This window comes from Bos grunniens, chromosome 13 (assembly GCF_055505025.1).
Source record: "Bos grunniens cultivar Pamir isolate PY7600 chromosome 13, Bosgru_T2T1.0, whole genome shotgun sequence".
Lineage (NCBI taxonomy): Eukaryota > Metazoa > Chordata > Mammalia > Artiodactyla > Bovidae > Bos > Bos grunniens.
Window position 1 is genome coordinate 11,345,621 of NC_141177.1, and position 25,125 is coordinate 11,370,745.

At 49.3% G+C, this 25,125-nt stretch overlaps 1 protein-coding gene across 2 annotated transcripts in view; it reads right to left on the reverse strand.

Moving 5' to 3' along the window:
* MYBL2 (MYB proto-oncogene like 2) overlaps window positions 1-23,471 on the reverse strand; it is a 35,787-nt gene extending 12,316 nt beyond the window's left edge. Inside the window, exons 1-7 of one of the 2 annotated variants that reach the window (XM_086331718.1) lie at window positions 22,361-23,471; window positions 22,039-22,258; window positions 10,346-10,439; window positions 6,411-6,482; window positions 5,502-5,594; window positions 5,140-5,360; window positions 2,644-2,806 (exon numbers count right to left, since the gene is read on the reverse strand). In XM_086331718.1, the coding sequence (XP_086187844.1) occupies window positions 2,644-2,806; window positions 5,140-5,153 (177 nt within the window). In that variant the 5' untranslated portion in view covers window positions 5,154-5,360; window positions 5,502-5,594; window positions 6,411-6,482; ... (1 more) ...; window positions 22,039-22,258; window positions 22,361-23,471. Of the gene's footprint in view, window positions 1-2,643; window positions 2,807-5,139; window positions 5,361-5,501; window positions 5,595-6,410; window positions 6,483-10,345; window positions 10,440-13,959; window positions 14,235-22,038; window positions 22,259-22,360 lie in introns of those variants that run through there. The other variant, XM_086331717.1, reaches the window with a different exon arrangement.
* Window positions 23,472-25,125: the final 1,654 nt, after the last annotated feature.

Below are 25,125 nucleotides of genomic sequence, written 5' to 3' on the forward strand. Positions count from 1 at the left end.
CAAAGACATTCTGTAAAATCTTAGCCAGCTGTGACCCAGTGTGGGAAAACAGGCAGCTCCACTTACTGCTACAGCAGAATGACATTGCCCTTTGAGTGGGAATTTAGCAATGCCTTATGAAAATTTGCTTCCCTTGTGGCTCAGCTGGTAAAGAATCCACTTGTAATGCAGGAGACTTGAGTTCAATCCCTGGGTTGGGAAGATCCCCTGGAGAAGGGAGAGGCTACCCACTGCAGTATTCTGGCCTGGAGAAGTCCACGGACTGTATAGTCCATGGGGTTGCAAAGAGTTGGACACGGTTGAGTGACTTTCACTTTTCACTTTATGAAAATTTCAAACGTCTACACTGTTCGACTAAGCATTCCACACACATAAAAAGGCACATGTACAAGGAATGTGAACAATGATGTTCACTGCAGCATACATGGTGACAAGACGCTCATCGATACAAGATATGACAGGTGGCATGACAGACTCAAGAATGAGGCAAAGGTCTGTACACACATGACGACAGGGGAAGATATAAGGGGGAAAAGATGTTTGTAAAACTGGTGGTTTAGTTGCTAAGTTATGTCTGATTCTGTGACCCCATGGGCTGGAGTTCACCAGGCTCCTTTGTTCATGGGATTTCCCAGGCAAGAATATTGGAGTGGGTTGCCATTTCCTCCTCCAGGGGTACCTCCTGACCCAGGGATCAAACCTACATTTCCTATGTCTCCTGTATTGCAGGTAGATTCTTTATCCACCGAGCCATCAGGGAAGCCCATTTGTAAGACACCAAGGAGATCCAACCAGTCCATCCTAAAGGAAATTAGTCCTGAATATTCAATGGAAGGACTGATGCTAAAGCTGAAACTCCAATACTTTGGCCACCGGATGCGAAGTACTGACTTATTTGAAAAGACCCTGATGCTGGGAAAGACTGAGGCAGAAGAAGGGGATGACAGAGGATGAGATGGTTGGATGGCATCACTGACTCAATGGACATGAGTTTGAATAAGCTCCGGGAGCTGGTGATGGACAGGGAAGCCTGGTGTGCTGCAGTCCATGGGGTTGCAAAGAATTGGACAGGACTGAGCGACTGAACTAAACTGAAGGTCTAATCTTACACAAAACACCCCCTGATGTTTTGTGTCTGAGGGGCTGGCCCTACTGGCCCAAGGGGGTGCCTAGACCTGGATCTGGACCTCACAGGTCCAGCCTCAGCCATTCCTCTCCACTGTCATTTTAATGATTCTATTGTGCTGGTAATTTATTTAACTAAAGTTAACATCCGACTTTTTGTTGTTAGAAACAACTTTAATGACTGTCTTTGTAGCTAAAATCACTGCTCATTTGCTCACTTCTTTCTTAAGAAGTTCCTTGAGGTAGGTAGACACATTCTTTAAAAACTTGAATGCATTTTGTTAGACTGCCTGCCAGAAAATGCTCACCTTTTTCTGTGTGTATGGGATTTACCTCACTGGACAATGCTTGCAATTATAAATTTTTTCTGTGCTTCAAAAATAATACAATGATCATTGTAGGGTTAGAAACAAGCCTCTAAGGCGCAAGGCTGAGCCTATAAATCCCAACTTCTAGAGAGAACGGATATACTGTTTAATGCATATGCCAACATTTACTACCAAGGCAGGAGAAGAAGGGGGCAACAGAGGATCAGACAGTTGGATGGCATCACTGACACGATGGATATGACCCTGAGTAAACTCCAGGAGTTGGTGATGGACAGGGAGGCCTGGCGTGCTGCAGTCCATGGGGTCGCAAAGAGTTGGACACGACTGAGCAACCGAACTGAAACTTTAATTTTTTTAAAAAGTGTGCCCTAGGGTGTAGGATGTGAAAGTCGCTTAGTCGTGTCCAACTCTTTGCGACCCCACAGATCACACAGTCCATGGAATTCTCCAGGCCAGAACACCGAAGTGGGTAGCCTTTCTCCAGGGGATCTTCCCAACCCAGGGATCCAACCCAGGTCTCCCGCACTGCAGGCAGATTCTTTACCAGCTGAGCCACAAGGGATGTGAGATGTTAACAATTATAAAAGTGATACCGTATGATTTCATTTATATGACTTATTAGAAAATTACAGATTAAAAAATCTGATGAAAGGTGCCAGGGACTAAGGATGGGAGATTCTGGGCTGAAAGGGGCACAGGAGCCTGGGGGTGATGGGGACATTCTGCATTCTGACTGTGGTGGTGGCGACATGACCTGGTGGTTTCGGTCCTGACCTCCACAGGAAACGATGAATTTTACTGTGATTGCACCCTTGACACATCTGATAGTACACATATGTTTTTACCATGAAAAAGCTGGAGAGAGTAACAGGTGGGAAGGAAGCCATTGATGACGAGAAGGAGGCTGAAGACCTCCCCGCCTGACCCTCCCTGATGCTGGCTTCTGCATCCTCTATCTGTGGGGAGGTGAGTGCCAAGCGTGGACACAGGTGTCACAGGGAAAGGCCCTCATGAGAGACATGTGGCCACACAGACCCTCCTGCAGGATCAAACAGCCGAAGGAATGGGTGAAAAGGGAGGAGCAGGTGTTGGTGGGATAGCATCGGATATACGTGAAAACAAACCGACCCACCCAAGCGCCCCAAGCGCAGTGGCCAAGCCCTCCCAAGCTCCACTCCCCACTGCTCACCTGGCCTTCCGAGGAGGGGGCACTCTGGCGGCCGTCCTTGTCCTCCAGCTCCAGCAGCAAGTACATGGAGGGCTTGCTGTCTCTGGACTCACTCAGGAAGCCTCCCGTGTCCACCTTCCTCTTGATAGTGGAGTTCCAGTGATTCTTCACAGCATTGTCCGTCCTGCAGGGGCCAACGGGACCTTTGACCCCAGCCCGGTGGCCCGCGCCCCACCGGGTGCATAATTAGCCTCCCTAAGCTCAGCTCCGGCTTCTGTCAAGGAGGGTTCAACCTGAGGACCTCTAAGGGCTCTCAGCTCTAAGATGAAGTCTGACATGCCTGCGGCCTGGCATGATTTACAGAGTATTTCCACACAGCTTTTCGAAGTAAGCAAACATCTTATTCAGCTGACAGGATAAAAATCCTAACACTGAAGTGTTCTGGCAACACTCAGTCCCTTCCCAGCTCACTGGGCATCTGTAGAAACTGGAAGCAAGCTGCTGGCTGCTGGCCCTGGTCCTCAAACACGAGCCCTGATCACCTCCCATAGATAGAAAACGGCCAGAGAGGGCAGAGCAAGAGGACACAGGGTCCCCTGCTGACCACTCTGAGCCTTGGCTTTTTAATCTGGAGAATCAGATCGCTTCCTCCTCCATCACTTGTTAAAGATTAAAGAGGAAACACGTATACTCGCTTAAGTCAGAGCAGTGACACGTAGAAGCAGGGAGGGCAGCACAGCGGTACAGGAGCGCAGGAGGTGTGGACGGGGAGAGGCCGGTGGGTACGCGGTAGAGAAGGACAGAGCAGCAGGGAAGCAGGAGTGGAGAGCAGCACAAGGCACAGAGCAGCACGGACTGTGGAAGCACACATCGGTGTCGCGTGAGCAGCCCCAGTGCACACGGGTCACAGCAGTGCACAAGCGTGGACAGAGTGCCTTCTTTGGGGCTCTGAGCTGAGCGCTTTTCCACCAGAATAACAGTTTGACTAACCCACCAGTCTCAGAGGCGGGTCTGGGCACTACGGGGAGGTGGCCAGGGACTCACCATGGTCGGGAAGGACAGACCAACCTTCCCCCGAGTAAACAACATTCCCCATCAAAAACCAAAGGATGAGAGCAAGCTGGCTACACAGTGCGCACAAGGCAGGGGGGCATCCAGGCTCCGTGTCTGTGGGTGGGAGGAGAGCTGCTGCTAAGTCGCTTCAGTTGTGTCCGACTCTGTGCAACCCCATAGATGGCAGCCCCCCTGGCTCCCCCGTCCCTGGGATTCTCCAGGCAAGAACACTGGAGTGGGCTGCCATTTTTAGTGCAAAGCCCGACGGGTGAGCGAGGGTGACTGCGGATCAAGGTGAAGCTGGTGGCATCGGCCAGGTCAGGCTGGCCACACGGGGAAGAGTCTCCAATCCAAGGGTTAGAGGAAGCACCAAAAAGGATTAACACACTTAGGTCTGACTTTGGAAACAGATGATTTCAGACTCCAGGGAAAACAGGCCATCTGGTATTCTATCTCCTTTCCCTCTGAGCCATTTACCATGGCACCACAATGCCATCGTAAAGAAAAGATTAAAAATAAAGCAAAGTAAAAATGCACATGGACAGGGCTAGTGATTAGGATGCAACACTCCTAAGGCAGGGGGCATGGGTTTAATCCCTGGTCAGGGAACGATGATCTCGCATGCTATACGGGGTGGTCAACACACACACACACACACTAAAGTATACAGACAAGAGAGCAGGGGAGACGGTAGTGGTGAATAAGAGATTTTTATGGTTTCCAGAAGATGGAAAGGAATTGTGGGAAACAACTCGGGAGACTGGAGTCGACCCTGGAAGATCTGGCAAGATTGCAGCCCAAGTCCCAAGTTGTTCCAGTTCTCCCTGCAGAACCCCAAGAGGCCCAGTTCTTGGAGCGGCCAGGCCCAGTGAAGAGTAGAGTGAAAACAGAGCAGTGCTTTGGACATCCAGATCCTGGCCCTGATCTCACAGGCAGGAGGAAAGAGACGTATTCTCTTTTATAAAAAAAAAGACCAGGCAACCCAGGTCTCAGGTGTCGCCAGTGGTAAAGAACTTGCCTGCCAATGCAGGAGATTCAAGAGACATGGGTTTGATCCCTGGGTCGGGAAGATCCCCTGGAGGAGGGCATGGCAGCCCACTCCAGTATTCTTGCCTAGAGAATTCCATGGACAGAGAAACATGGTGGGCTACAGTCCATGGGCTCGTAAAGAGTCAGGACAGGACTTAAGCAACTTAGCACGCATGCAACCATGGCCAGGGCACGAAGCCAAAAGTGGGACCAGATGAGAACCTGCGCAGTAAACAGGAGGCCCCCAGGCCCGCCCCACCCCGCTCCAGTCTCCCAGTAGCCAGGTCCCTGCACCGCCCGAGGCAAGAATCTGAAGGACTCTTCTTCTGGGGAAAGTGAACAACGCCAGAGAAATCGGACTAGGCCTTGAACATCCCCACAAAGGCCAGGGGATGCCCTGACCGGCCCCGGCCCCGGCCCCAGCGGGCGGCTCACCTCCCCGGCAGCATCTTGGCAATCTCGGCCCAGCGATTGCCCAGCACCTTGTGGGCCTCGCAGATGATGCGGTCCTCCTCCTCCGTCCAACAGGACTTCTTCACCTCGGGGTTGAGGTGGTTGTGCCAGCGCTCACGGCACTGCTTGCCCAGCCGGCCCTTCAGGTGCTTGGCAATCAGCGTCCACTGCTTCGTGCCGTACTTCTTGACCAGCTCGATGACCTTGAGGTAAAGACGCCGTGAGGCCAGCGGGATCCTCTCCACCCCGTTTCCCACCCTAGCACCCACCAGTGGGATGTCCCCTGACCCCTTCCCCAGGGTGCGTGAATGCCACGGTGCAGCAGGCCCAGGCCCAGGCGTTACCTTCTGGTCCTCCTCTTTGGTCCATGGCCCTTTGACGAGGTCTGGATTCAAGACCCTCAGCCACCGGTACTGGCACTGCTGGTCAGTGCGGTTCTGGGAAGAGGACAGGCTTCCTTGAGAACTCCTGGCCTACGGCCCTGCCTCGTTCCCAGAACCACCACACACTACACACCCACGGGCCAGGACACTGTGCTTCCCTTTGCTACAAGCGGGCCTGGATGGAAGCAGGCAAACTCAGAACCCTGTGCAGGGCCACTGCACACAACCGCCCTGTGCCAGCCTGCGGGCTACATCAGGGATTCTCGCTTGCTTCCGAGAGGGGCTACTTCCCTGAAGGTTTCAGACCCTGTAGAGGACAGGGAGTGAGGAATGCGGCCATTCACTCCTGGTCCCCGAGCTGCCCGATGAGCCATGAAAGCCAACAGCACCTCCTGACACATCCCCTCCCTGTCGGCCACCTGCAGAGCTGGGGGTGGGGGACCCTAGGGGGACCCGCATCACCAGGAGGCTCTAGATGCTGGACAGGGTGGCTCCGGTCAGCTCTGCGGGGGCCTCACCATGAAGCCTGCTCAAGTATCGTTTCCTCTCAGGTTCAGTTTCATGGTTGAGAAATCGAGCAGCAACTCGTCAATGACTTGCAGGAAGAAATGCAAATATGCCACTGATGTGACGCATGATCATGGAGCCTAAGGCCCCCAGGCACCCAGAGGCTGCCACGTGGGGACACTTACATCAGGGTGCCCCTGATTTCAGTTTGGGTAGAAAGGGCCTCAGGAGGCTGGAAGGTTGTTTTGTTGGGAGAGCTGGGGGGGTGCTTGGTAAGGAATTCGCCTTTCTTCTCCCTGATACCAAGTCTCTCCTCCCAGGCCCCCCGTCTGGGGGAGCGGGCGGCAGAGGGGCTGCACTCACGGGAAAGTGGCTGGCCAGGAACTTCCAGTCTTGCTGTCCAAACTGCTTCACCAGGGCCCTCAGCTGCTCGTCCTGCCAAAGCCAGGAAGACAGAGGGCTCAGCTCACACGTGTGCAGAAGGTGGCTGCTCTGGACCGAGACCCACCCTCCCTCCAACAAAGGGAGCAGCCTCCTTCATCCAGTCATGTTACGAAGTGATCATCTAACTACGCACCAGGTATGCCAGCATCAGAGCTGCTCAACTTTTGGGGACTTAAAGTCTAGAGGGAAGCACCCGCTAATCAAAGGCTCCTGCAAACAAAAGGAGGGCCACTCTGTGCTGCACGGACGGAGAAATGGACAGTGAGGCCTATGGGGGATCCAAGGGACAGGCTCCAAGGAACTCTAGTGAGGCTAGGCTGCAGGAAGCAGGAGAGAAGGAGGCAAGAGGATTTGGGGGTGGGGGCGGCGGGGACCAGACCACGCGCAGGGTTGACTCGGGCCTCTGCATCATGCAAAGCCACCGATGCACTGAAGCATCACCACTGACAGGTGGTCACAGTCCAACGTGCTTGTTGTGAACTTCACTTTGGTGGCTGCAGGAGAAAGGGCTGCAGGAGGGCAGAAGGGAGGATAGGAGGCCATTACAGGCATCCAGGCCACAGTGACCCAGCCCTGGAGACAGGGAAACGTGGGCACTTGGAAGGGAAAAACAGTATTTGTTAGAATATTCTCCTGAACATAAACTCGTTCTCTTGAATATAAACTATTGATTCACGCAACAACATTAAAATCACAGTATCATTAGGATGAGAGAAAGAAGTCAGACATAAGAAGAGTACACATTGCTTAATTCTGTGCAGAGGAACTTCTAGAAAAGGTAAACTAAGCTATAGGGACAAAAAGATCGTCGGTGGTGTCCGTGGTCAAGGTTGGTTGGGGGGTGGGAGAAAAGAGCAGCAGGGAGCAAGAGACGCCTGGGGCGATGGAAGCGCCCTGCAGGGTGGTGTGCTCCGAGTTTCCCGGCAGCACATCCACTGAAACTCACTGGATGGTACGTCAACAGTTGTATCTGATTGTGTGTAAAATATTCCTCCAGCAAACCGACCGTTTTTACCCCCTGCAACTTGTAGGTTCTCAGTTCCCCGATCAGGGATTGAACCGAGCAAGGCCCTCACATTGAAAGCTTGGGGTCCTAACCACTAGATGGCCAGGGAATCCCTCAAAGTTATTTTTTAAAACTTTATATATATAAATAAAACGTAGTATTATCCATACAGTGGAATATTATTCAGCCTCAAAACAAGGAAATTCTGTTACAAGCTACAACATGGATGAACCTTGAGGACATTATGCTAAGCAAAATAAGCCAGACACAAAAGGACAAAGACAGTCTAAGCCCACTCATATGAAGAATCGAAAGTAGTCAAAAATAAAAACCAGGACTTCTCTGGTGGTCCAGTGGCTAAGACTTTGTGCTCCCGATGCAGGGGGCCTGAGTTCAATCCCTGATCAGGAAACTAGATTCCAAATGCTGCCACTAATGATCCTGCATGTGGCACCTAAAAACTGACCCCAAGTGCTACAGCGAAGACCAGTGCAGCCAAACAAAAAAAGAAACCAAAAGCAGCAAGTCAAACAAGGTGGTTGCCAAGGGCTGGGGGGAGGGGATGGGGAAAATTAGTGTTTCATGATTCAGCGTTTTTTTTTGCAAGATGACAGTTCCAAAGATCTGCTGCACAGTGAGAATACACTTCATGTACTCAACATACACTTAAAAACAGTTACAATGGTTTAACATTAGGTGTTTTTTCACTCTCTCTCTCCTGGGCAGGAAAAAAAAAAAGGCCACCAGACATCCAGACCCTCAACTGCAGCTTGGCCACCACCCAGTACCAGCTGGACAAAGGCCCCATAAATCCTATTGCAGGGCCAGTCCACGTCCACACAGTCAGCTCCGGACACCATGCCCTCTTTTGCTGCCCATCCCATCTGGTCAGGCCAACCCCTGCCTTCTGCCCATGTCCCCTGGGTCCATCTGCAGCACCACCATCCTCCCGGACAACCAGGGTGGACAATTCCCCCCCTCTCCAAGTCCTCCTGGACCCCATGGGCCCCTCCACCTGTCGACTCCTACCTGCACTGCCCTCGTCCCGCCACAACCATCTTCTATCTGAACGACTCAGCGCCTTTCCCTGCTTGCTCAGCCTCAGGCTGCCTCCAGATCTCTTATCCACCCCACATCCAGTAGACCAGCTCCCTGAAGCCGGGCTATGGTCACATCATTCATCTGCTTTAAAAATCGTCACTGGATCCTCTCTGCCAGCTGAGCAAGCCTGTCTCTGAGCCCAACCTTCAAGGCCTTCCTGCTTGGACCCTGTTCCATCTTTCCGTCTAAATCAACCTTTTCAGAAACTCTTCAAGGACCCTTCCCTCCAGGCACACCAGGGCCCTTCTACTTGCCTTTTCCCACCTACAACCCCTTTCCTGTTCTGACTCACCCACCACTTTGCATATTTCCCTGATCACTGAATTTCCAAATCCTCACCCATGAAACGTTCCTTAACCACTCAGACAACAGTAAACTCAACTTCTAAAGGCATTTAAGACAATGACTGGCACCTCTTAGGTCCAGGAGGCTTAGTGTAAGACAGGAGACACCATGGTGGGCATAAAGAACATCGGTCCTGCCAGCACCATGATGGCCACAGCATGTCCACAGGACTTGCGTGGTCTTATTTCTCCATCCCAGGCAGAGAGATGCTCTGGGGTAGGGACCCCATCTTGTCTGGTCTCCTAAGACCACAAGAGCAGAATATAGTCCCTGGTTTACAGTGGGATGAACAGAAAAGGCTGGCCTAGCACTCCTGTAAAGAAACATCTTTTATGATTTAAGAGTGTTTCATAACTCAAACAGTAAGTTAAGAGGGGGTTGGGGGGGAGAGACTCACAACTAAACACATCTAGGCAAACAGAGGTAGAATAAAAAGATAAGGCCAATAGGCGTTTGACATGGTACAGTCAAGTTACAAAAAGACCTGACAGTCTATAAAACTAAACATATACCTACCCCATGAGCATCCCTAAGCATCCCGCCTAGAGAAATGAAACATAATCCTCAAAAATGCTTAGGCAAGAATGTTCACAGCAGCTCGAGCCACAATAGGCGAATTCTGTAAACAGCGAAAATGCCCACCAACAAGTGAAACATACCATGGTCTATCCAAACAATGGAATACTATTCAGCAAGAAAAAATGAACAAAGTACTGAATCATGCAACATTACGTGGAACAAAAGAAGCCAGAAAGAAAAGGAGTATAGCTCTATGAATTCATTTACAGTAGAGAGCAGGCAAAAAGATCAAACAGAGACACTGACTGGATGGGCCACTGCCCGGAGCTGGGAAAGATGAACCACAAAGGGAACTTCCAGGGATAATCAAGATGGCACTTATGTAAGTAACACACACTTATTAGAAGTGATGGAACTGTCCACTTTTAAAAGGTGCATTTGACTACATATATATATATATACACACACACACACACATACACACTCCATAAACACTATTAAAGAATAAAAAGAAAATCAATTCAGAGCTCGGTATTACAGACACAATACATTTATTATTTTTTTAAATGATAATAAAGTAGGGGTTGGCAGATTTGGCTAAACCTCCCAGCAGTTACAGGACAAGCAGCACAATTAAAGTTCAGGATACAGAACACACCAGCTTCCCAGAGACACATCCCTCCCAGAGTCCTCAATACTGACAGGGTCCAGGAATGCTCTAAGAAGCATCAGAGAGAAACAGAGGGCCCACTGGCTTGTTCAACAGCGCCTCCCCTTCATCATACTGGTCGGGGCAGACACACCCCAGGTTCAGTTCTGTCTGCCCCCCGCCCCACACTGCCATCACTTCCATCCCCCGCAACTGCCCCTCAGTGTCACTCACCTCCTCCTGGGTCCATTTGACCTTGCACTTGCTGTCTCTCTGCTCTGGCACGTCTGAATCTGTGTCCTGGTAGTGCAGCTCATCCAGCTCCTCACTGCAGGGAAAAAAGCCAAAGGTCAAGGACATGCGTCTCTAAGGGCTGCCACCCGATGGATGGACAGTGTGAACAGAGGCCAGTGACCTCGAGGGAAAGGTTTCAGGGAAGCGGGCTTCTACTGTAGGCACAAATGTAGGTACTTCCACCCTCCCCCTTTCTAAAAAGTTTTTGATGAAATGGGGTTACAGGGATTTCCCTGGTGGTCCAGTGTCTAAGATTCTGAGCTCCCAATGCAGGGGGCCCAGGTTCGGTCCCTTGTCCGGGAACTAAATCCCACATGTGGCAACTAAGACCAACCACAGCCAAGGAAATAAATTAAAATAAATATTAAAAGAAGAAATAGAGTTATGGTCTATTTTTTTCTTTATTCTTGTCTTTTCACTAACACCCTTATGACTTCAAAAGCTACAAGAAAAAAGATTTCACCAAGAATATTAGGATATTCAACACCAGATACCCATTTCATGTTTCCTTTTCAGTAACAAAACTTTAACTTGCATGGGTATTTTAAGGATTAAAGCCAAAGATGTATGTAATCATTACGCACCAGGATTTTAAGAAAGACTGGTTATCTGAGAAAACCATTTAAAATACATTATTTCAGGAACTTCCTTGGTTGTCCAGTGGCTAAGGCTCCATGTTCCCAATGCAGTGAGTCTGGTTGGAGCCCTGGTCAGGGAACTAGATCTCACATACTCCAAGTGAGAGTTCCTAGAGATTCCGCGTGCCACAACCAAGACCCAGGATAGCCAAATAAATATATATTAAAAAAGAAAATATATTACCTCAGTAACTATGTGCATTTTTGCATACCCCTTCTCAATCCTTGCCTTCACACAGGCCTAATTTATGGAGCAAAAAAATCAGAGTACAAGCAACTTTGAATTCTCAATGTTTTTATTTTCTAATAAGTAATTTTCCAAGTCACTCCAAAATCTTCCTATTTGCATGGTTTAATGTTAACAAAAATGAAGATGACGCTATCCACACCCAGGGATGTCGGGGACTCACTGGAGCACCCTCCCAACTCAGGTGGACCTGTCAGGGATATTCCTCATTCATGCATTTTTACGTAGGAAAAGTCTGAGTCTCCAAGCACAGGTCAGGTATCAAAAGAAGAAAGAGGACGTCCTCTGCAGCCACACTCCTTTCCCCTTCTCAGCATCTCCCTAGTCATTCCCACATTCCCTATAGCACCTTGGAAATCCTCCTGTCTCATAACAGAGGCCCTTAGGTTGCAAATGCATATCTCCTTGACAACCGGGACAGAGGTCACCTCCACCTCTGTATCTGCCTTTGGAGGATGGCACCAAAATGCCTTAAGAAATGTTTGCTCTGGAAATGGCCAGATTTGGAATGAATGACTAATAAACATGCAAAGCTGCTGCCTCTTAGTTGATCAGAGAATGCTAACATAAGTCAACTTTTAGAATGAGGTAAGGAAGGGACAGATGCTATCTAAACCCAGCAACACCAGTCACGGGAGCTGGAATTCAACCTTGTCTCATCATTCCCAACCCAATCCATGGAGTACTCCACCATCTCAAAACAGGAGGGAAAAATGCTTCAAGATACTAATAACAGAAAGAAGCTGGCTTTAACATCAACTGACCCTGGCCTCTGTTCTAACAGAAACTATCTTTGGTTCTCTGACATCCAGCTTCTAACAGAAGCTCAGCAAATGTTCCTTCAAGGACAAAGTGATTTCTGTGTGAACACTCTCTGGAGCTCCAATACTCTATTTAATGGGGACAGTACTTCAGACGGCTGGGACAATTCCGTGAGGTTTAATATATTTATATCACCATCACGGTAATGATTGTCTACTTCACATGCATTCTCATTATTCCCATTTAATAGATGTGAAAACTGAGCTCCCTGGTGGCACTAGCAATAAAGAACCCACCTGCCAATGCAGGAGACATAAAAGACACAGGTTCAATCCCTGGGTCAGGCAGATCCCCTGGAGGGCGTGGCAACCCACTCTAGTATTCTTGCCTGGAAAATCTCATGGACAGAGGAATCTGGCAGGCTACAGCCCATAAGGTTGCAAAGAGTCAGACACAACTGAAGTGACTTAGCACGCACACACAAAGCTCACAGGGGTTAACCTGCACCTGCAGGTCCTCATCTGATAATCCCAGCAGCAAAAGCAGAGGCTAAGTCAGTAGTGGCAACCACGTGGAGGTCTCACACACCCTTTCTATGCCCTTCCATGTGCTGGGCTCTGCTCCAGTTGGGGTGAGTCAGAAGCTGAGCAGGAAGTAGGGCACTGGTGCAGAAGAGAGTTACAGCAAGTGGCCATGAATTAAACTGAATGCTGTGGGGTTCCAGGGTGCAGAATCCATCCCTCACTGGGAGCTGGGATTCCTCCACTGAGCCCCAGGGCATAGATGGTAGAAGACCTGGGGGCTGTCAGGGGCTTTGGGTTTGTTGCCTGGAGTGAACACTTCCTGAACCAGAAATTCAGGGCCTGACCAGCGCCTGCCCAGAAAATAACTCCTGGGAATTGGAGTTGCCCTGAGAAACCATGGCCTGAGGAAGACACACCCTGTGCCTGATGACTGCCCCGGGATCAGATGTTTCCTTGCTGAGAAGCCTGTGAAGGCAACCACCACCTGAAGCGGGATTTCAGGCTATCTGGGATGGATACATGAATCCTAGGAGGGAACAGGTCAGAACCCCTTGTGGTTCTGTACTGTGACTCCCAGACTGGTTGAAAAGCCTAGAACTCAGACACTGAAGGAACAGGTGTAAGACAGGGACATGGAACCCACAGACCTGATTTCTGGCTTGTCTCTGCCACTCTGGGGGGATAAGTAAAATGGAGACTGCAGTTCTTGCCTCCGCCCCAGGGGTTGCTGCCACAGATCAGTCTCTCTTCCCCTAGCATTCAACCCCAGCTGCCCCAACCCCCGCATGTAGAACAGGAAGAAGGTCTCCGGAGCGAGACCGACCTAAGGCCCCGAGCCCAGGTGGTGGGGGACCAAAAAGTCCCTCCCGGCCCCAGCAGCCCTCCTAGGTCAGGGGAGAGAGCCGGGAGTGCTCCGTGCTTCCCCGAACGCTAAGAAATGCCCACCGGACCCCCAAAAGGTTCGAAAGACAAGCGTCTTCCAGGCTTTGGCCTCCCACCCACCGCGACTCCGAAAATCATTTTTCTTCTCCAGGGGTCGCCTCCCTCCCCGGTAAAGGCCCTTCCAGCTGACACCACCGTCCCACCCCCACCCCGCAATTAGGCGGGAGACAAAATGACATCATACAAGGCTTGGCCCGGGCCCCAGGAGACCCGCCCGCCCCAGCTCGAGGCCCAGCAGGCCCGGGGGTGCCAAGTGAGGGGCTCCCGGGAGCCCCCCGGCTTCGCGCGCACCGGGACACCTGAGTTTTCCGCCGACCCCAACCGCGCCCGGCCGGGCTCGGAAGGGCCTCGGCGAGGGTGGCGGTGGGGGCAGGGGTCAGGGCTGAGGAGGATGGCGCCTGGGGAGGGGGGAAGGGCCCTCCGCCGGCCGGCTCCGCTCACCCGCGCGTCCGCCGCGACATCCCCCCGGCCCGGGCCGCGCCGCGCTCGCCCGCCCGCCGGCCGAGCCCGGAGCGGGAGCCGGGCCGGGGTCAGCGTGCGAGCTGCTCTGGCCGCTCCGGGCCCCGGGGCCGCGTGGCGAGGCGTCAGCGTGACCGCAGGTCCGGCCGCTGCTCACGGAGACTGCGGCCGCCGCCGGCGCTCGCAGAAACACTTTTCTATCTCCCGCCAAGCGCGTCGGCGCCGCCCGGGCCAGGCGCGCGGGCGGGCTGGTGCGCGGGGGCGGGGCCAGCGGGAGGGCCGTGCTCGGGGCGGGGCCTGCGCGGGGCGGGGCCTGCGAGCCCGAGGGCACCGCCCCGAAGCTCCCAGGGCAGGGAGCTTAGTGGGCGCGGCGTTGACCCCGCCACCCGGTGACTGAGGAATGGCCCCAAGAGCCTTGGGGCAGGCCTGGAAGAGGAAAGACTGAGAAAAGGGAATGAGCCGCAAGGGTGGGAGAGTGAGGCCGGGTGAAACTGCCTGTGCAAAGAGCCCGGCGCTAGTCCAAGCAGCTCCTGTGTCCCTACACCCCCCACCCCCCACCCCACCCCAAAGCGGCCTCCTCACCTACACCTAGGCCAGGGCTGAGACTTGGAACTCACTCCCTTCTTCCTTTCCAGCCTCGAACTCAAGTGGCTCCAGCTCCTCAGCTGGACTCCTGGCAGCCCAAAGCAAGCCTCCTAAAAAGCAAACCTGATGTTGCCTCTCCAGAACTTAAAATCTCTGTCCTCTCCCTCAGGGTAAAATATTCTGCAATCAGGTTTACAGCACTCTGCTAGATCACCACCCCGCCCCTAGCGAGAGGAAACTCTTCAGCCTCCTGGCCGTTGCTGGGGCGGATACACATCCCACCTCTCCCACCGGAACTAGTTCCTGTTGATCCTTAAGAGCCCACAGCCCACAATCTACTTGCTGACTTATGCACGTCCTGATTTGAACTATCGGCTTACTAAAGTCCAAGGGGCCCCTCAGTTCACAGCAGTATCCCCAAGGCCCAGAATTCATCGGTTGCACTAAATTCAGTTTCAGTTCTGTCGCTCAGTCGTGTCCGACTCTCTGCGACCCCATGTATCGCAGCACGCCAGGCCTCCCTGTCCATCACCAACTCCTGGAGTTATCTGAGACTCACGTCCATCGAGTCAGTGATGCCATCCAGCCATCTCATCCTCTGTCGTCCCCTTCTCCTCCTGCCCCCAATCCCTCCCAGCATCAGAGACTTTTCCAACGGGTCCACTCTTCGCATGAGGTGGCCAAGTACTGGAGTTTCAGCTTTAGCATCATTCCTCCCAAAGAAATCCCAGGGCTGATCTCCTTCAGAATGGACTGGTTGGATCTCCTTGCAGTCCAAGGGACTCTCAAGAGTCTTCTCCAACACCACAGTTCAAAAGCATCAATTCTTCGGCACTCAGCTTTCTTCACAGTCCAACTCCCACATCCCTACATGACCACTGGAAAAACCATAGCCTTGACTGGACGGACCTTTGTTGGCAAAGTAATGTGTCTGCTTTTCAATATGCTATCTAGGTTGGTCATAACTTTTCTTCCAAGGAATAAGCGTCTTTTAATTTCATGGCTGCAGTCACCATCTGCAGTGACTTTGGAGCCCCAGAAAATAAACTCTGACACTGTTTCCCCATCTATTTCCCATGAAGTCATGGGACCAGATGCCATGATCTTTGTTTTCTGAATGTTGAGTTTAAAGCCAACTTTTTCACTCTCCTCTTTCACCTTCATCAAGAGGCTTTTTAGTTCCTCTTCACTTTCTGCCATAAGGGTGGTGTCATCTGCATATCTGAGGTTATTGATATTTCTCAGGGCAATCTTGATTCCAGCTTGTGCTTCTTCCAGTCCAGCATTTCTCATGATGTACTCGGCATAGAATTTAAATAAGCAGGGTGACAATATACAGCCTTGACGTACTCCTTTTCCAATTTGGAACCAGTCTGTTGTTCCATGTCCAGTTCTAACTGTTGCTTCCTGACCTGCATACAAATTTCTCAAGAGGCAGATCAGGTGATCTGGTATTCCCATCTCTTTCAGAATTTTCCACAGTTCATTGTGATCCACACAGTCAAAGGCTTTGGGATAGTCAATAAAGCAGAAATAGATGTTTTTCTGGAACTCTTGCTTTTTCCATGATCCAGCAGATATTGGCAATTTGATCTCTGGTTCCTCTGCCTTTTCTAAAACCAGCTTGAACATCAGAAAGTTCACGGTTCACATATTGCTGAAGCCTGGCTTGGAGAATTTTGAGCATTATTTTACTAGCGTGTGAGATGAGTGCAATTGTGTGGTAGTTTGAGCATTCTTTGGCATTGCCTTTCTTTGGGATTGGAATGAAAACTGACTTTTCCAGTCCTGTGGCCACTGCTGAGTTTTCCAAATTTGCTGGCATATTGAGTGCAGCACTTTCACAGCATCATCTTTCAGGATTTGAAATAGCACGTAGTATTTAAGAGTCCAGGCTCTGAAGCCACACTGCCCAGGATTTGATTCCCAACTCTGTGCTTACTAATTATGGAATCACAGGAAAGTAGCTTCTCTGTGCCTCTGTTTTCTCATCTATAAAAGTGATGTATTTTATCAGGTCTTGATATTTACCAAGAACTTAGACAGCCTTTACTATGTGCTAGCCACTGGTTTGTGCTTCCCTCAGCTCAGTTGGTAAAGAATCTGCCTGCAATGCAGGAGACCTGGGTTTGATCCCTGAGTTGGGAAGATCCCCTGGAGAAGGGAAAGGCTACCCATTCCAGTATTCTGGCCTGAAAAATTCCATGGACTTGCAGTCCATGGTGTCCCAAAGAGTTGGGCATGACTGAATGACTTTTCACTTTCACCTTCAGCCACTTTGTAAGACTCTTTGGACAGCAAGTTCAAACCAGTCAATTCTAAAGGAAATCAACTCTGAATATTCAATTGGAAGGACTGATGCTGAAGCCGAAGCTCCAATACTTTTGGCCCACTCACTGGAAAAGACCCTGATGCTGGGAAAGATTGAGGGCAGGAGGAGAAGGGGGCGACAGAGAATGAGATGGTTGAATGGCATTACCAAATCAATGGACATGAGTTTGAGTAAACTCTGGGAGATGGTGAAGGACAGGGAAGCCTGGTGTGCTGCAGTCCATGGGGTCACAAAAGTCAGATGTGACTTAGCGACTGAACAACAATGGATTTTAATTCATTTATTCCTATGAGCTAGTAATAGCAGTCTCTTCTTTTGGCAGATGGGGACAGACCCACAGGCCTCCCCCAGGTCACACTGCTAGTAAATGGCAAAGCAGGAAGCCAAACCTGGGCTGTCTAGTTCTAGAGTCTATGCTCTTAATCACTACACTGGTTATCTACTTTGTGAGGTGGTTGTAGGATTAAATACATTGATATATGTAAACCTCTGAGAACAATCCCTGGCATGTGATAAGCTCTACATTACTTATTGTATTATTATTACTCTTCAGCTGCTCTCATGCTTGTCCTTTCAGGTCTAGGAAGCTGCACTGCACACAGCACATTCTCTCACATGGCTAATTAGTCTCATTTTAGGAAAAAGATAGAACCTGGTGTTCTCGGTTAAAGTTCTTTGTCTCAAGAGAATTTAGAAAGGAAGCAAGGAGATTAGGAAAGTAAAGTGAGAATTTATTTAAGCAAGAATACTCCCTCAGAACCAGAGCAGGCAGACAGGTGGGGAGGTGCTGCCATGATTTCTCTGGCAAGCTGGCTCTGAGGGGGATACAAATGAAAGGGTGGAAGACTCTCTGAGGAAGGAGGAGTATGGGGGTCATATTCCCGGATTTTCATCCCAGCTCCATTTTCCGAAGGGGAAGAGGGATTTTTGTCCTTATCTAACTTAGATCCGAAGAGTCATGGCGTTGGTGCGTGATGGGAACATTGTATCTGTCAACTTAATAAGGCTAATTTTATTGTAATGCGAGCTTAATGAGCAACAGGTTACACTCTGACCCAGGAGATTCCCGCCTTTAGTCACCCTTCTTTGCTTCCAGGACACACATCATTTAAAATGTGTGGTTTCCTGTCAGTCTGGAGGTTCCTGCTTTTCCTTGTCTGTCCATGGACCCCCACTGTTTACAAGCTGCGCGATTTCCTGCCACTTGGCCCCTGGCCCGTTTCTCTGCACTTACCTACCTGCTGTAACACTGGCACCCTGGGCAAGGTATTTGCCCAATGCCAGAGATAGGAAGCAGCTGTCTCCAGTTGCCAGTTGACCAATACATTTACTGAATGAAAAACACATGTACAACCTAAAAGTCGAGAATCACATTTTATTCAGCAGACTTACTGAGGACTTAAGACTGGCATACAGCCTCTCAGATAGCTCCGAGGGGACTGTTCTGAAGAAGTAAGGGAGGAGCCAAGAAATTGTTCGCTTTTTGTTTTTGGCTACTCTTCGTGGCTTGTGGAATCTTATTTCTCCACCAAGGATTGAACCAGGGCCATGACAGTGAAAGTGCCAAGTTCTAACCACTGGACTGCCAAGGAATTTCCTATACAGGAGTTTTTATAAAACAAAAAATAAAAACAAGGGGTCAGAACATCAAATGATTATTGCTAATTAAAGAAAACATCTCAAGTTAATGAATTTAGCACTTTTCTACGTACAGCAAGATCCCAGGGTCTAGGTGTATTGAAATCATTCACCTGATTTGCACCTTAACTATCTAGGGCCAGTATCCTATTTTTCTCCACCCTGAATCTTCTCAGGGTACACTGTCAGGGGCAGCTGTAGTGGCTGAGGGCCACAACATCCTTTGTTTACTGAAGTGACTCGGGTGGCATTCTTTGTCTACACCAGAGCCTAAGAAGCCTGGAGTCAGTGAGCAGGGAGGTCACTCTGGTACCAGATGGAATCTGGTTATCTGAACAAGTGTGTCTTCTCCAGTTATCATCACGCCAACAGACACCCCTGGAGAGAGGACTCCGAGTGTCCTGGGTGCAGCCACAGCTGGGAGTGGTCCCTGGGCCCAGGACTGATAACATACAGATTACACTCTATCAGGAAACTTTTTCTGCACATGCCTCTTTGGACAGGGAGGCTTCAGTCATTTGGTCATTTCACAATCTGCCCCACCTCAGGCTCCAGACCCAGAGCTTGCCCCTGCTTGGGAAGACAGCATCAAATCTACTTATCAAATGCTCCAGGTGCAGCATCAGGCTAGACACAAATCAAACACTGATTGATAATAAGTCAGTGATAAGTGGGCTTCCCTGGTGGCTTAGATGGTAAAGAATCTGCCTGCAGTACAGGAGACCTGGTTTGATCTCTGAGTCAGAAAGAGCCTCTGAAAATTCACTCCAGTATTCTTGCCTGGAGAATTCCATGGATGGAGGAACCTGGCAGGCTACAGTCCACGGGGTCACAAATGGTAAGTAGGATCACAGTCCCTTTGCCAGGCATCTCCCCTCCATCTACTATGTGTGTGCTAAATTGCCTCAGTCATGTTGGACTCTTTGCAATCCTACGGACTATCCAGGGAGCACCTCCTTATCGTCCTTGTCCTCCCACCCATACTTCCTCTGCCCATGATTTTACTGCTCTCCTAAGATCAGGGACAACCCTATATTCACATTTTTTTTGGCTGCACAGCAAAGCATGCCTGTGAGATCTTAGTTCCCGGACCAGGGATCAAATGTGCACCCTCTGCAGCGGAAGCTCAGTCTTAACCACTGGCCACTGGGGAAGTTCCTGCATTCACTTTTTTAGCTTTGGAGGTTGACCATGTTTGGCTCTTGGCAGGTACTCACATTAGGGCTTTTACACATTCTTAACTGAATGAATGAATGAAATATTAAAGCTAACATTTGGGCTGGAGAGTTGTTAGGAAGGCACAGAAGAGAATTGGGAGAACTTGGAATGTTAGAGTTTGAATTGTCTTATAAGGACCATCAAAAGAGATTTCGAAACAAAGTATGTTTTTCAGATACTTCTGCTCGTGGAATTCCCTGACCATGTCCAGTGGATAGGACTCTGTGCTCTCAAGGCCAAGGATCAGCGTTCAATCCCTGGTCAGGAAGGTAAGATCTCGAAAGCCTTGCGGTATGGCTAAAAAAGAAAAAAATACTTCTGCCTCACCCCCAAGGGTATCACTGTAGATCACAGCAACAGGTGGCCAGAGGCATGAGAGGTCCGGGACCAGCACTGGAAATGGGAGACTTTCCCATTTCAAGGCAGGGAAGCAATTCAATTATCTGATTCAACAAATCAGACTTCAACAGTGAAATTTCCCCATCCACTTTTCAAATTATTGAGATTTTATGGATAACTATTTGCAAAGCATCTATATTTGAGTTCTAGCAAAGGACTGGCAAAATATTCAGGTCAGAAAATAATAGCTAGATTTTACTGGGGAAGACACCATGGGCCAGGCAACATAGTAAAGGCTTTGCATCCATTTTGCATTTAATACTCATCACTATGAGAAGCAGGTGTCAATCAACAGGTCCCCATTTTAAAGATGAGGAAATTGAGGCACACAGATGTTAAGCTGCCATGATCACACAGCTTGATGCAGATAACTTGAAGCAAAGCACCCATACTTTGAAATGCAAATTTGAAGACTAGAGTTTGTGAAAATATGCCAAAACGATTGGGCTAGGCTACACCAGGGGCTAGTCATCTGGAGACAATCCAACCATCCATCTTCTCCAGAAGCTCACCAGCTGACAGAGGAGACAATGAGTAAACAAAAAATTAGATTTCTAAGGGTGAAAATAAAGGCAAAGGCTGTGGGTACCAAACGAACATGTCACTGAAGACTCTTCAAAGTTGGGTGATTTAGGAATTTGCAAGGCGGTCTGCAGGAACAGCCAGTGCATGTTAGGGACAGAACTATTAGGAAGTACTCAGGGACTGACCAGAGTTGAAGATATTTTTGACTCTTCTCTCACATCACTTATCTGATCTACCTGCAAATCCTATTGGCTTTCCCCTCCAACTTCACCTTCAAAATATATGAAGTGGCAAAGCACATGAAAGGATGCTCAATACTATTTCATTAGGGAAATGCAAATTAAAACTACAATGAGATTTACACACCTATTAGAATCCCTGACTGAGAAGACTAATCACGTCAAATGTTGATGAAAATGGGGAGTCATCAGACATCTCAAATACTGTTGGTGGAATATGAAATTGTACAATCACTTTAGAAACAGCTCAGCAGTTTCTTAAAAATATACACACCTGTTAATGCCATATGGAGCCAAGAAAAGTGAATGCACATGTCCACACAGAGCCTTTCACATAGTTTTATTTGTAAGAGCCCAAACTGGAGGCAACCTCAACGTCCACCAACAGGTAACTGGGAAAACAAATTACAGATATAAAACAAATATATCCACTCTGACAATAAAAAGGGATTACTTCTTCAATATCAATCTCAAAATAATTATGCTGAAAGAAGACAAAGGGTACAGACCGTCTGATTCCATTTACGCACAACTCTAGAAACTGCAAACCAATCAGCAGTAAGAGAACCAATCTAACGTGACAACGGTTGTAGAAAAGGGATAACAAAGGGACACGAGTAGTTTTGGAGGAGTGATGGATATGTTCCTTCAGCGTGACTCTAGAGGTCCCTCTTCAATCACTGGGAGAAGTGTGGGGTCACTACCACAGAACACAGCAATCAATCCTGCCTGGGTTTGTCCAGGTTCATGCCAGCCCTAGCTGTGTCATTTATGCAACTGCAAAGGGTGAGAATTTGTTATTTTTAAAAAACTTTTTGTATTGGGGTATAGCTGATCAGCAAACAATGTTGGGGCAGTTTCAGGTGAACAGCTAATGGACTCAGCCACACACATGCATGCATCCATTCTCCCCCAAACTCCCCTCCCATCCAAGGTGCTTCCTAACATTGAGCAGAGTTCCAAGTGCTATACAGTAGGTCCAAACGGTGACAATTTGGTCTCTTAGAAACCATCTACTGCAAATCTCTCGCATGCCTGATGAGGAGGATGAGACTGAGACGAGTGCCAGGACCTGGGGTGCTTTCATACACACACGAAGTCCAGCCCACACCTCTGATCTCTTACCCTGTGCCTTCTGGGGCATCAGCTTTCGCAAACACTTAGTTCTTCCTTTTGTAACGTGGCCACTTGCAGTTCAGCAATCAAGCAGGAAGAAGTCACGGACTACGGAGCTAGAGCACACAGTCAGGGAGGGAACTGACGACGAACACCAAGGCCTAGTCCAGAGGCACCGGCTAGCCCTGCCAGGATCCGGGGCCGCACTGGGAGGCAACATCGCTCTTCTCTGTGAAGACAGGGAAAATCAGGCCTTGGAGTCCACCTGGCAGTCCCTGGCGTCCCCGAGTGACAGGGAATTAGAAACGTGACCAGTTTTAAAGCGCCCCACCTAGTAAACAAAGGCGGAAGCCGCCAGGCAGGGTAAACCTCGCAGCCGGCGCCTGAGTCTCAGCCCGTCCACTTTCAGGGGCGCGCCCCAGATACGGCGCCGCGCGAGGCAGGGCGGGAGTCGCGCTCCTTGACGTCACTAAAGGGCGCGGGCGCTCAGGGGCCGCTTGGAGTCTGGCTGCTGGGTTGTGGGTCTTCACCGTCTTTTCTCGGCTTTCCGTTGTCGCCCGCCGATCCCTCCGGTCCTGCCCCTTCCAGAGCCGTGCTCGCTGAGAGCCTGCTGTTTCAGATCGTGGGAGGACGATGACAGAAATGCTCAGGAGGGAGCGGGAGCAAGGCAGGTACATTGCCGGCCCCCGACGCCGTGGCGGTCACGACCCAGAGCCCGGTTGATCCCCTTCTGTGGCTCAGCAAGCAGCCCTGAACGAGCCCCTAACGCTGCAGATTTCCTTCGTGTTGTTTGTCACCGTTTGCCACGTAAGAGATTAATTTCTTTCACCCTTTACATTGTGAGCTACAGGAGCACAGCCTTAGGATGAAAAGTTAGTAGGCTTCAGTTCAGTTCAGTTCAGTCGCTCAGTCGTGCCCGACTCTTTGCGATCCCATGAATAGCAGCACGCCAAGCCCCCCTGTCCATCACCAACTCCCGGAGTTCACTCAAACTCACGTCCATCGAGTCGGTGATGCCATCCAGCCATCTCATCCTCTGTCGTCCCCTTCTCCTCCTGTCCCCAATCCCTCCCAGCATCAGGGTCTTTTCCAGTGAGTCAACTCTTCGCATGAGGTGGCCAAAGTATTGGATTTTCGGCTTCAGCATCAGTCCTTCCAATGAACACCCAGGACTGATTTCCCTTAGGATGGACAGGTTGGATCTCCTTGCAGTCCAAGGGACTCTCAAGAGTCTTCTCCAACACCACAGTTCAAAAGCATCAATTCTTCGGCGCTCAGCTTTCTTCACAGTCCAACTCTCACATCCCTACATGACCACTGGAAAAACCATAGCCTTGACTAGACGGACCTTTGTTGGCAAAGTAATATCTCTGCTTTTTTTTTTTTTTTAAACAGGCTGCGGACTGGCCCGCAGCCAAACCTCTGGACTCCAGGGGAAGCGCGGGGCGGACCCGGGCAGCCCACACGGGCTGGGAGCTCGTTAGAAATGCAGACTCTCGGGCTCCACCCCCATATCTCTGCTTTTTAATATGCTATCTAGGTTGGTCATAACTTTCCTTCCAAGGAGTAAGTGTCTTTTAATTTCATGGCTGCAGTCACCATCTGCAGTGATTTTGGAGCCCCCCAAAATAAAGTCTGACACTGTTTCCACTGTTTCCCCATCTATTTCCCATGAAGTGATGGGACAAGATACCATGATATTCGTTTTCTGAATGTTGAGCTTTAAGCCAACTTTTTCACTCCTCTTTCACTTTCATCAAGAGGCTTTTTAGTTCCTCTTCACTTTCTGCCATAAGGGTGGTGTCATCTGCATGTTAAAATTTGGTATGAGCAAGATTTATTATTCTTTTTAAAGTGTATATATTTCTTCCTGTCTCTTGAAGGCAGCGGAAGAAATTAATAGCCTTGGTTGCAGAAAGGGGAACTGAATGGCTGAAGAGGTTGAAACTCTCTCCAACATCCTTCAGTTTCATTGAGGCATAAGTAGTGTACTAGGACTTTTTACAGAAGAGTTTGAAAAGCTGTCTTACTTGATTTTATAAGTAAACAGTAACTTAGCAAAAGCCACATAGTAGATCTGTGATCTGTCATAAGATAGCACAGATTTTAATTTTCCGCCTTGCTCTTTGGGAGGGAGAGAACTTTTGTCACCCATGGGTAACTCTTTCTATGTTAACTCCTTCAGAGATGTATTTGAGTTCACTAAATAAAATCTCCAACAATTTTTTGTTGTTGTTGCTATTACCTACTAGGCCAAGTTCTATCACTTTTTTGTGGTTGCTTTGTTGTTTTGTTTTTTTTAAGTGTGAAATTGAAACAACATTTATTCAAGCTAACTTTTTCATCTCAAGTGCCTTATGTGCCAGAAAAAAGTTTGTGTACATAGGTGAACAGCAGTGGGGATAAAGGGCTCATGTTTGCTGGGTTGTATAGTAGCCTCTTGAGAAACCTATATGAAGGTCAGGAAGTAACAGTTAGAACTGCACATGGAACAACAGACTGGTTCCAAATAGTAAAAAGGAGTCCGTCAAGGCTGTATATTGTCACCCTGCTTATTTAACTTCTATGCAGAGTACATTATGAGAAACACTGGGCTGGAAGAAGCACAAGCTGGAATCAAGATTGCCCTGAGAAATATCAATAACCTCAGATATGCAGATGACACCCTTATAGCAGAAAGTGAAGAGGAACTAAAAAGCCTCTTGATGAAAGTGAAAGAGGAGAGTGAAAAAGTTGGCTTAAAGCTCCACATTCAGAAAACGAAGATCGTGGCATCCGGTCCCATCACTTCACGGGAAATAAATGGGGAAACAGTGGAAACAGTGTCAGACTTTATTTTTGGGGGGCTCCCAAATCACTGCAGATGGTGACTGCAGCCATGAAATTAAGACGCTTACTCCTTGGAAGGAAAGTTATGACAAACCTAGATAGCATATTCAAAAGCAGAGATATTACTTTGCCAACAAAGGTCCATCCAGTCAAGGCGATGGTTTTTCCTGTGGTCATGTATGGATGTGAGAGTTGGACTGTGAAGAAGGCTGAGCGCGGAAGAATTGATGCTTTTGAACTGTGGTGTTGGAGAAGACTCTTAATTTT